At 46.5% G+C, this 12,570-nt stretch overlaps 1 protein-coding gene across 1 annotated transcript in view; it reads left to right on the top strand.

The window, feature by feature from the left end:
* Positions 1 to 10,724: 10,724 nt before the first annotated feature.
* The window catches only part of xylt2 (xylosyltransferase II), a 252,246-nt gene continuing 250,400 nt past the window's right edge, over positions 10,725 to 12,570 (top strand). Inside the window, exon 1 of the mRNA XM_068004414.1 lies at positions 10,725 to 10,975. Within this exon, the coding sequence (XP_067860515.1) occupies positions 10,847 to 10,975 (129 nt within the window). The 5' untranslated portion in view covers positions 10,725 to 10,846. The remainder of the gene's footprint in view (positions 10,976 to 12,570) is intronic.

Below are 12,570 nucleotides of genomic sequence, written 5' to 3'. Positions count from 1 at the left end.
GGCAGCCTTCTGCTTGGCAATGCTCCTTGGTCCTCCTCTTCTTCCCACAATGAAAAAAGAAAGACTTGCATTTATACAGCGCCTTTCATGACCTGAGGATGTCCCAAAGCGCTTTATAGCCAATGAAGTACTTTTGAAGTGTCGTCACTGTTGTAATGTAGAAAATGCATCAGCCAATTTGCGCACAGCAAGATCCCAGAAACAGCAATGAGATAATAACAGATAATCTTTTTTAATGATGCTGGTTGAGGGATAAATATTGACAGGGGACAACTCCCCTGCTCTTCTTTGAAACAGTGCTGTGGGATCTTTTACGTCCAGCTGAGAGGACAGACAGGGCCTCGATTTAACATCTCAACCAAAAGACAGCACCTCCAACAGTGCAGTACTCCCTCAGTATTGCACTGAATCATCAACCTGGATTATGTGTCCAAGATTCTGGCGTGGGACATGAATCCACAACCTTCTGACTCAGAGGTGAGAGTGTTACCTACTGAGCAGCAGGTATAGGAGGATTCCCATAGCAAAACCCATTGTGTCACTACTGTTGTTGTTGCAAAAAAACAAATGTCTGTGCCTCAGAGGCAAGAGTGTTATCCTGAAAATGCTCCTAATAATCCCAGGCAGGGATTGATAGATCCATGTCTCTATGTAGCCCTGTGTCCAGGAGCCTGGGACACCCAATGTAAATGACAGAGAACACGCCAAGAGAATACATGGATATCCAAACGATGCCATCGGGACTTCAACAATGTCCTAAACTGAAGCTGGCCCCTGTTTCCAGGAGGCAGTGCCTGTGTCCGCCAAATCCACAACTGAAAACGCATGCGATGGGCGGAAATCTGTTATGTTGGATCTTCGCCCCTTTGTCCAATTGCTTACTTCCACTGTAATTGAACAATTTACCTGGTTAGTCAGCCCAAAAAGCCTATTCATTCGGAATATACCCTAACCTCTCCAGATAACTGAATGAATTAGAAAGGGGAAAATTTTGAAAAGCAGTCTGGTTTTGGAGTGGCTGCTCGGTTAGTTTTGAGTAATAAAAACCAGACAGTACGAATATGGTTTTCAATTGCTGTATTTCAGGATAGTGTGTTGGTGCAAATGGGCCGGTTCATGTTTATATGACCATTTCTCATGTGCATATTTGGAGCATATACACAGACTTGCACAACTTTTTTTTTAAAAGTCCAACCCCTATTTAATTTTGGACTAAATAAACATTGTCCTACCACCAATGGTGTCACAATGATGATAAGCGACATTATGAAGCGACTGAATGCATTAGACACAGTGAAGGCTATGGGCTCTGATAACATCCCAGCTGTAGTGCTGAAGACCTATGCAGTAGAACTAGCCACCCCTTCCCCTCGCCAAGCTGTTCCAGGACAGGTATGACACCAACATCTACCTGACAATGCAGAAGATAGCTTTGGTACATCCTATTCACAAAAAACAGGATAAATTTAACCCGGCCATTGACTGCCTTATCAGCCTCCTTTCAATCATGAGCAACATATGGAGGGAGTCATTGACAGTGCCATCAAACAGCATTTACTCACCAATAACCTGTTTACCAATAATCAGAATCAGACCTCATTGCAGCCTTGATCCCGACAGGACGCAAGAGATGTATGCCAGAGAGGGGCAATAGTGGCAGGCCTCAACATCAAGGAAGCAATCAACCAAGTGAGGCACCAAGGAACCCTCGCAAAATGAATCGATGGGGGTGAAGGGGTAAACTTTCCAGTGGCTAGAATACATGAAGATGCCATGGTTGTTGGACGCCAATCATCACAGGCCTTGGACATCACTGCAGGAATTCCTCTGGGAAGTGTCCTTGGCCCAACCATCTTCAGTTGCTTCCCTCCGTCATAAGTTCAGGACTGAGACTATTCACTGATGATTCCACAGTGCTCAGCCCCAGTCAAAACTCCTCCAATAATGAAGCAGGGCATGCCAGTCCACAGCAGGACCTGGAAAATGTCCAGACTTGGGCTAACAAGTGGCGGATAACATTTGCGCTATGTAAGTGCCAGGTAATGACCACCTTGAGCAAAAGAAAGCCCAGGCATTCCCCACTGACCTTCAATGGCCCCTCCGTCGCTGAGTCCCTCACCATCATTGGTCAGATACCATTGACCAGAGGCTGAACTGGACCAGATATATCAACACCATGTCTATAAGAACAGCGCAGAAGCTGATTACTGTGGGACGAGTGGCTCACCTCTTGACTTCTCCACCGTTTACAAGGCTCAAGTCAGGAGTGTGATGGAATATTCACCGCTCACTACTCACCTGGACGGGTGCAACTGTAACAACACTAAAAAAGCTCAACACGATCCAGAACATAGCAGTCTGCATGATCGGTGCCCCTGCTCCTCCATCACTGTCACACTGGCTACAATGTGTACAATCTACAAGTTGCACTGCAGCAACTCACCAAGGTTACTTCAAAAGCACATCCCTCCCCTGCCACTTCTACCACCGAGAAGGACAAGAGCAGCAGGATCATGGGGACACAATCACCTCCAACTTCCCCTCCGATCCACACACCAGCCTGACTTGGACATATATTGCTGTTCCTTTATCGTCACTGGGTGAAAATCCTGGAAGTTCCTCCCTAACACCATTGGGAGCAGCATCACCAGAAGGACTATAGTGGTTGAAGGAAAGGCTCACCACCACCTTCTCAGGGCAACTAGGGATGGGCAATAAATGCCAGCTTTACCAGTGACGCCCACATCACAAAAACAAATAAAAAAACAACTTTGGGGGGAGTTTCAAAAGTACAACCTTCACACTAATGCTTCTATGTCGAAAGTCCATGGGACATGGTGGTTCCTGTGCTCCTGGGACTGGGAATGTGTGAGAATATTAAATAGATGAGATATGAAAAGATCAGTGAATATTTCAGAATTTCTCTTGACTACGTTTAAGGATCAGAGAGTATTTATACAGAATTAATTTTAATCGGGAGATCTGCACCCATTTTCTCGGGAATTATATTTCCGACCCTATGTCCTCTCCATCACCAAGACCACCTACTTCGACCTCTGGAACATTGCCCTTTCCCAGCCCCTGCCTCAGCCCATCTGCTGCTGTAACTGCCATCCATGCTTTGTCACCCCCAGACTTGACTACTTCAATGCTCCCCTGGCTGGCCTCCCATCTTCCACCCCCCGTAAAGTTGACCTCATCCAAAACCAAGCACTGCACAAAGCAACAGCTTAGATAAGACACACACACACACACACACACACACACACCTAGCCCTGGGAATTTTGGACTAAAACACTTTCAGTTATGTAACAATTTACAAAAATACCAAAATAAAAATTGTGTCAACATATGTTATCCATGCATTTAGCTATCACACTGCTTGCTGTGCATACTTTGCAAAAGAAAATAAAAAAACATGCCTTTCTCCTCAGAAGTACTTTGCTGGCTCTTAGAAACTGTGCATTCAGGCGCTGGTCGCAGCGAGGCACAGAGGAGGGAGAAAAAAATGTACATGGTCAGCAAATGGGGAAGGCAGAGAGTGAGCAGCGAAACAGAGAGAACCAGCTTCCATGCTGCACATTTTACAATAGAGAAACAACATGAAACAAACAGACCAGAGAGTGACAGGACAGGAGTTTGTGGGACTTTCAAATTCCCCTCTCAAACAGGTGGCGGGTATATTCATCCAAGGAGGAGAGACATGCTGTTCAGTAGTTCCGGAAAAACTTTATTTTAACAGAGGTATAAGCAACATGCAGAGTTTGGAAAAAGGAGGTGAGTGCAGAATGAGGAATCAGAAGAGTGAGAGAGGAGGTTTTAATATTAGCAATAGGTACATCATCTTTTATTGCGATTAAACAGGCTTTAAATTTTGTTTTGTCAAATTCTGACAAGGAATTTGAACCCAGGCTTTAGGGATTTAAAAAAAGTCAAATAATTAAAAAATGATACAAATGTTACTTTAATATAATATCTATTTAAAAGGTTTGTTTCATATTTTATATGTTTTTCAAATCCCACTTAAGTGATTTGAATCAAATTATTTTGGGTAATCAATCAGTCAATCAATAGTCAACCAATCAATCAACCAACCAATACACCAATCAATCATTCAATCAATCACTAACCCAATCAATCAACAAACTAATCAGCTGATAAACTAATCAATCAATAAACTAAACAGCCAATAAACGACATCAGCTAATCAATAAACCTATCAATCTATCAATAAACAAATCAAGCAACCAATTAATAAACTAATCTATCAATAACTAATCGATAAACTAATCAGCCAGCTTCCACATGAAAGTGGCAACTGATGATGCTGTCTGGTGATAGCCTTTCTCCTAATTGCAGTGTAAGTTCCCTATAACAGGCGTGTTTGTACAACCCGTTGACATATCTTTAGTCCCCTCATTTCAACTGTTTAGCTCCACTTTGCAGTGGTAAGAATGAATTCCATGAAGTTAAGCACAATGTTACAATCACCCAAATCTGAATTAAAGGAATCTGAAAGACGATGCTAAGAATTTTGAAATGTTTCATTATTTTAAAATACCAATTGATAGTTAAGTACTTTCTTTTTCTTTACCTGATATTGTATTTTGCTTCTGTATAAATTTACGTATTGTAAATACAAATATTTTTGTAGTTTAGCCTGTAAGATGTTGTTATCAATGTGGTGTTTTTCTGCCTATTTAAATGTCCTGGAGAATACTGTAGGGGTCCTGTACATCTTTTCAGTGTGTAACTCAGTAAAAGGGTAACTGTAGCACATTAATCCATTCAGTCCATGCATGAGGTGTATATTGTAGTTTATAGGAGGCATGGGCCTTGTTTTCTTTGAGTATAAATAAAGAGTGTTCCGGGAGTAGCCTGAATTGTAACATGGACAAACTGCATCTGCTACAAGTAGAACACCCCGTACCCAGTCCCATGCTACTTCCAGTGGGATGCTCATTCCTGTAATGTTCTGTCTCTATTTTTTCTGCTGCTTTCCACAATAACCATGGTTACCAATAGTCTGTTTGGTGACACACTTATGATATGTCCATACCATTGCAGTTTAAAAAAAGAAAGACTAGTATTTCTATAGCACCTTTCACTACCTCAGGACGTCCCAAAGCGCTTTACCTCCAATGAAGTATTTTTGAAGTATAGTCACTGTTGTAATGTAGGAATCATGACAGCCAATTTGTGAACAGCAAAATCCCACAAACAACAATGAAATGAATGACCAGTAAATCTGTTTTAGATGTTGTTTGGGGGATAAATATTGGCCAGGACACCGGGAGAACTCCCCAGCTCTTCTACGAATAGTGCCGTGGCATCTTTTATGTCCACCTGAGAGGGCAGATGGGGCCTCAGTTTAACATCTCATCTGAAAGACGGTACCTCTGACAGTGCAGCGCTCCCTACTGCACAGTTATCCATGAGTTGCAAGTTGTGGTAACATTTGAGACTAATGACTTCACTACATAATCCACGCATTTATGTCATCCCAAGGATATGGTGAAGGGTGCCCTTTTCATAAGGGTTTGGGTTCTGCAGGTTACTTTTCTTAATGCCCATGTCTCATTATTGTAAAGACCGTCAGGAATGACCAATGAATTGTACAGATACATCTTGAGGGTACTTGTGATTGATCTCAACTTCCAGATCATTTGGAGTCTTGCAAACTGAATTACATCTGCTGTGTGGTCACTATTCTCTTGAATCAGTTGATTGAGGTGGATGAGTTTATTGGCTTGCCCTAGTATTTCTGCTCCAGGCTCTGCTTGTATATTTTCTTGTTCATCAGATACCAATATTGTCTTTGTTTTCTCAGTGCTATATAAATATACAAAACCAGTCAGTCTCCTACAGCATTGCACATGGGGAGTCATGCCTAAGTGCAGTCTTCAGGTGAAGAAGAAGTAGAGGGTGGGGGATAATTGGACCAAGGTATACAGATCTAATTCAGTCCCTACTTTAAAGCCATATATTCTGCCCTTATTTTATACACTTGGGATGTGGGTATTGTTGACAATGCCGGCATTTACTGCCCATCCCTAGTTGCCCGTGAGCCTTCTTGAACCACTGCAGTCCATGTGGTGAAGCTCAGGTTGGGAGTTCCAGGATTTTGACCCAACGATGAAAGAATGATGATATATGTCCAAGTCAGGATTGTGCGTGACTTGGAGGGGAACCTGGAGGTGATGGTGTTCCCATGCAGCTGCTGCCCTTGTCCTTTTAAGTGGTGGAGATCATGGGTTTGGGAGGTGCTATCAAAGAAGCCTTGGTGAATTGCTGCATTGCATCCTGTAGATAGTACACACTGCAGCCACAGTGTGGCGGTGTAGGAGGGAGTGGATGTTTGAGGCGGTGGATCGGCTGCTAATCAAGCAGACTGCTTTGGTTTGGATAGTGTCGAGCTTCTCGAATGTTAATGCAGCTGCACCCATCCAGACAAGTGGAGAGCATTCCATTAAACTCCTGACTTGTGCCTTGTAGGTGGTGGAGAAGCTTTGGGGAGTCAGGAGGTGAGTCATTCACCGAAGGATACCCAGCCTCCGACTTGCTCTAGTAGCCACGGCATTTATGTGGCAGGTCTAGTTGAGCTTCTGGTCAATGGCAATCCCCATTATTAAGTAGGAAAACATACGGCAAGTTTGGAAGCAGAGAAATAAAGTTGGTTGGATCATAGGAGTTTCTCTGTAGTACAGGCTGAGGAGCTGGGAGAAGCCTAACTAAGGTGTACCCCACTGGTAGGATAGTGTAATAACAGCGTGATATGTTTACATTAGCACTTTCCATTATACATAGGGACATAAAAGTGTGAGAAAAATGTGACAACGGGGAGTAATGCTTTGTCAACCAGAAGTGTGTGTAGGAATATAATTCTTAATATATTACAGTTGCCATTTGGTTTTATATAAGAATTTACAGGACTGGAAAAGACCATTTTGGTCAACCCAGGACAGTCCATTCCATACATTAACCACTCCCTCTTCCAAATTTGAGGCTGTGCCCTCTTGTAGAATCTGTGACTCTGTTAAACACATTAACATTTATCTTGTCTTTTTGCTTTAGAATTTTGAATATTTCTGTAAGATCACCCCTGAGCCTTCTCTTCTCCAGTGTAAACATTCCCAGCCTCTCCTCATAACTCAGGGGTCCAATACCACCTATCTATTTCGTTGCTGTTCACTGCACTCTCTCCAAAGCCCGAATGTCATATTATATATTAGAATCATAGAATCATAGTAATTTACAACATGGAAACAGGCCCTTCGGCCCAACATGTCCATGTCGCCCAGTTTATACCACTGAGCTAGTCCCAATTGCCTGCACTTGGCCCATATCCCTCTATACCCATCTTACCCATGTAACTGTCCAAATGCTTTTTAAAAGACAAAATTGTACCCGCCTCTACTACTGCCTCTGGCAGCTCGTTCCAGACACTCACCACCCTTTGAGTGAAAAAATTGCCCCTCTGGACCCTTTTGTATCTCTCCCCTCTCACCTTAAATCTGTGCCCCCTCGTTATAGACTCCCCTACCTTTGGGAAAAGATTTTGACTATCTACCTTATCTATGCCCCTCATTATTTTATAGACTTCTATAAGATCACCCCTAAACCTCCTACTCTCCAGGGAAAAAAGTCTCAGTCTATCCAACCTCTCCCTATAAATCAAACCATCACGTCCCGGTAGCATCCTAGTAAATCTTTTCTGCACTCTTTCTAGTTTAATAATATCCTTTCTATAATAGGGTGACCAGAACTGTACACAGTATTCCAAGTGTGGCCTTACTAATGTCTTGCACAACTTCAACAAGACATCCCAACTCCTGTATTCAATGTTCTGACCAATGAAACCAAGCATGCTGAATGCCTTCTTCACCACCCTATCCACATGTGACTCCACTTTCAAGGAGCTATGTACCTGTACTCCTAGATCTCGTTGTTCTATAACTCTCCCCAACTCCCTACCATTAACGGAGTAGGTCCTGGCCCGATTCGATCTCCCAAAATGCATCACCTCACATTTATCTAAATTAAACTCCATCTGCCCATTCATCGGCCCACTGGCCCAATTTATCAAGATCCCGTTGCAATCCTAGATAACCTTCTTCACTGTCCACAATGCCACCAATCTTGGTGTCATCTGCAAACTTACTAACCATGCCTCCTAAATTCTCATCCAAATCATTAATATAAATAACAAATAACAGCGGACCCAGCACCGATCCCTGAGGCACACCGCTGGTCACAGGCCTCCAGTTTGGAAAAACATCCCTCCACAACCACCCTCTGTCTTCTGTCGTCAATCCAATTTTGTATCCAATTGGCTACCTCACCTTGGATCCCGTGAGTTTTAATCTTATGTAACAACCTACCATGTGGTACCTTGTCAAAGGCTTTGCTAAAGTCCATGTAGACCACGTCTACTGCACAGCCCTCATCTATCTTCTTGGTTACCCCTTCAAAAAACTCAATAAAATTTGTGAGACATGATTTTCCACTCACAAAACCATGCTGACTGTTCCTAATTAGTCCCTACCTCTCCAAATGCCTGTATATCCTGTCTCTCAGAATACCCTCTAACAACTTACCCACTACAGATGTCAGGCTCACTGGTCTGTAGTTCCCAGGCTTTTCCATGCCGCCCTTCTTAAACAAAGGCACAACATTTGCTACCCTCCAATCTTCAGGCACCTCACCTGTAGCTGTTGATGATTCAAATATCTCTGCTAGGGGACCCGCAATTTCCTCCCTAACCTCCCATAATGTCCTGGGATACATTTCATCAGGTCCCGGAGATTTATCTACCTTGATGCGCGTTAAGACTTCCAGCACCTCCCTCTCTGTAATATGTACACTCCTCAAGACATCACTATTTATTTCCCCAAGTTCCCTAACATCCATGCCTTTCTCAACCGTAAATACCGATGCGAAATATTCATTTAGGATCTCACCCATCTCTTGTGGTTCCGCACATAGATGACCTTGTTGATCCTTAAGAGGCCCTACTCTCTCCCTAGTTACTCTTTTGCCCTTTATGTATTTGTAGAAGCTCTTTGGATTCTCCTTTGCCTTATCTGTCAAAGCAATCTCATGTCCCCTTTTTGCCCTCCTGATTTCTCTCGTAACTCTACTCCGGCAATCTCTATACTCTTCAAGGGATCCACTTGATCCCAGCTGTCTATGCATGTCATATGCCTCGTTCTTCTTTTTGACTAGGGCCTCAATCTCCCGAGTCATCCAAGGTTCCCTACTTCTACCAGCCTTGCCCTTCACTTTATAAGGAATGTGCTTACCCTTAACCCTGGTTAACACACTTTTGAAAGCCTCCCACTTACCAGACGTCCCTTTGCCTGCCAACAGACTCTCCCAATCAACTTCTGAAAGTTCCTGTCTAATACCATCAAAATTGGCCTTTCCCCAATTTAGAATTTTAACTTTTGGGCCAGACCTATCCTTCTCCATAGCTATCTTAAAACTAATGGAATTATGATCACTGGTCCCAAAGTGATCCCTCACTAACACTTCTGTCACCTGCCCTTCCTTATTTCCCAAGAGGAGGTCAAGTTTTGCCCCCTCTCTAGTCGGGCCATCCACATACTGAATGAGAAATTCCTCCTGAATACACTCAACAAATTTCTCTCCATCCAAGCCCCTAATGCTATGGCTGTCCCAGTCAATGTTGGGAAAGTTAAAGTCCCCTACTATTACCACCCTATTTTTCTTGCAGCTGTCTGTAATCTCCTTACATATTTGCTCCTCAATTTCCCGTTGACTATTTGGGGGTCTGTAGTACAATCCTATCAAAGTGATCTCTCCCTTCTTATTACATAATACATATATTTATTTCTATATATTAACCCATGCAATAAAATTAAAATGATATATTTTATTCCATAAATATAGGAAATACATAGTGATATAAAATATATGAATTATATTGATGTAATAATATTGCAGAAGATGTACAAGTTGGAATAATTATTCCTTACTGTGACTTATGTCAATGTTATGTTACTGGATTATGTAATCCAGAGAATGTGAGTTCAAATCCCACCATACAAGTACTTTGTAATTTTAGCACAGTGCGGGTTCTGCATTGCACATTTCAGTACAGGATCACACCAGTGAGAAGTCATTGGTGCCCCTTTGTGTAAAAACAGCTAGTTTGTGTTGTAAAGACGTTGTGTAAAGCTGGTATCATAAAAGTGACCACGAAGCTGTTGGATTGTTGTAAAAACCCAACTGGTTCACTAATGTCCTTTTGGGAAGGAAACCTGCCGTCCTTACCCGGTCTGACCTGTTTGTGACTCCAGTCCCACACCAACGTGGTTGACACTTAACTGCCCCTCTGAAGGGGAGCAGCGAGCCACTCAATTGTATCAAACCACGACCAGCGGTTCAAGAAGAAGGCCCACCACCATCTTCTCAGGGCAACTCGGGATGGGCAATAAATGCTGACCTTACTACCGACGTCCATATCCCAGTAAATGAAAGATAAAAATATTATAAAATGTAATTGTTATAAGAATAAACACTACAAAGTTTATAAAATGTTGCAGTGAGGAGAGAGAAGAGCCCAGGTGAGTGCCAAATGTCTCATGCCCCAACACACAGGCGCGCGAACAGTGCACGCGTACAGATCCAGACCTGTGTGCACGCACACGAAGAGGGGCGCGCACGCAAGCCTAGGGGCGCGCACGTAACATAGAAGCGAGCCCAATGGGCGTCAGTTGCGAGGCCCGGCACTCGGCTGGTGTGTGAGTGGGAGTTGCGCGGCCCCGCGGCTCGGTTCGGGCACACGCCGGTGCGCAGTCCCGCGCTGACTCCGCCGGGGAAGATGGTGGCGAGGCTCCGGGCTCGGAAACTGGCGCGGAGATACCGGGCGGCAGCGGCCGCCGCCCTCACCATCCTGGCCGTGCAGGCGCTGGCTGTGTGGAGCTTCAGCGGCCTGGAGGCAGAGGAGCAGGTAAGGGCCCGAGAGGGGGCAGGGGATCAGAGGGAGGGGAAAGACAGAGACAGACAGACAGAGGGAGACAGACAGACAGACAGACAGACAGAGGGAGACAGACAGAGGGAGACAGACAGACAGAGGGAGACAGACAGACAGAGGGAGACAGACACAGACAGACAGAGGGAGACAGACAGACAGAGGGAGACAGACAGACAGACAGACAGAGGGAGACAGACAGACAGACAGAGGGAGACAGACAGACAGAGGGAGACAGACAGACAGAGGGAGACAGACAGACAGAGGGAGACAGACAGACAGAGGGAGACAGACAGACAGAGGGAGACGGAGGGAGGGAGACAGACAGACAGAGGGAGACAGACAGACAGAGGGAGACAGACAGACAGAGGGAGACGGAGGGAGACAGACAGACAGACAGAGGGAGAGAGACAGACAGACAGAGGGAGAGAGACAGACAGACAGAGGGAGAGAGAGATGAACGGACAGACAGAGAGAGAGAGACAGAAGGAGAGGGACAGGGAGGGACAGACAGACGAAGAGAGGGAGGGAGAGGGACGGAGGGATCGGGACGGAGGGAGGGAGGGAGACGGACGGAGGGAGGGAGGGGGACGGACGGAGGGAGGGATGGAGGGGGAGAGAGAGAGAGAGAGAGACGGACGGACGGAGAGAGAGGGACAGACATAGAGAGAGAGAGAGAGGGGGAGGGACGGACGGAGGGAGGGAGGGAGGGACGGACGGACGGAGGGACGGACGGAGGGAGGGACGGAGGGAGGGACGGAGGGACGGACGGAGGGACGGACGGAGGGAGGGACGGAGGGAGGGACGGAGGGAGGGACGGAGGGAGGGACGGAGGGAGGGACGGAGGGAGGGACGGACGGACGGAGGGAGGGACGGATGGACGGACGGGCGGAGGGAGGGGGTCGGACGGACGGAGGGAGGGGGACGGACGGACGGAGGGAGGGGGACGGACGGACGGACGGTGGGAGGGAGGGGGGACGGACGGACGGTGGGAGGGAGGGGGGGACGGTGGGAGAGAGAGAGAGAGACGGACAGAGGGGGACGGACAGACAGACAGAGGGAGAGAGAGACGGACGGATGGAGAGAGAGAGACGGAGAGAGAGAGAGAGAGAGGGACGGACGGAGGGAGGGAGGGAGAGAGAGAGAGAGGGACGGACGGACGGAGGGAGGGAGGGAGGGAGAGAGAGAGGGACGGACGGAGGGAGGGAGGGAGAGAGGGACGGAGGGAGAGAGGGACGGAGGGAGAGAGGGACGGAGGGAGAGAGGGACGGAGGGAGAGAGGGACGGAGGGAGAGAGGGACGGAGGGAGGGAGGGAGGGAGGGACGGAGGGAGGGAGGGAGGGACGGACGGACGGAGGGAGGGAGGGACGGAGGGAGGGAGGGACGGAGGGAGGGAGGGACGGACGGATAGAGGGACGGAGGGAGGGAGAGAGGGACGGCCGGCCGGAGAGAGAGGAACGGAGGGAGAGAGGGAGGGAGGGAGGGAGGGAGAGAGGGAGGGACGGACGGAGGGACGGAGGGAGAGAGGGAGGGAGGGACGGATGGAGGGAGAGAGGGAGGGAGGGACGGACGGA

Source organism: Heptranchias perlo, chromosome 23, assembly GCF_035084215.1.
Source record: "Heptranchias perlo isolate sHepPer1 chromosome 23, sHepPer1.hap1, whole genome shotgun sequence".
Lineage (NCBI taxonomy): Eukaryota > Metazoa > Chordata > Chondrichthyes > Hexanchiformes > Hexanchidae > Heptranchias > Heptranchias perlo.
Note: the sequence above shows the minus strand (reverse complement) of the source record. Positions and strands in the feature narration are given on the sequence as shown.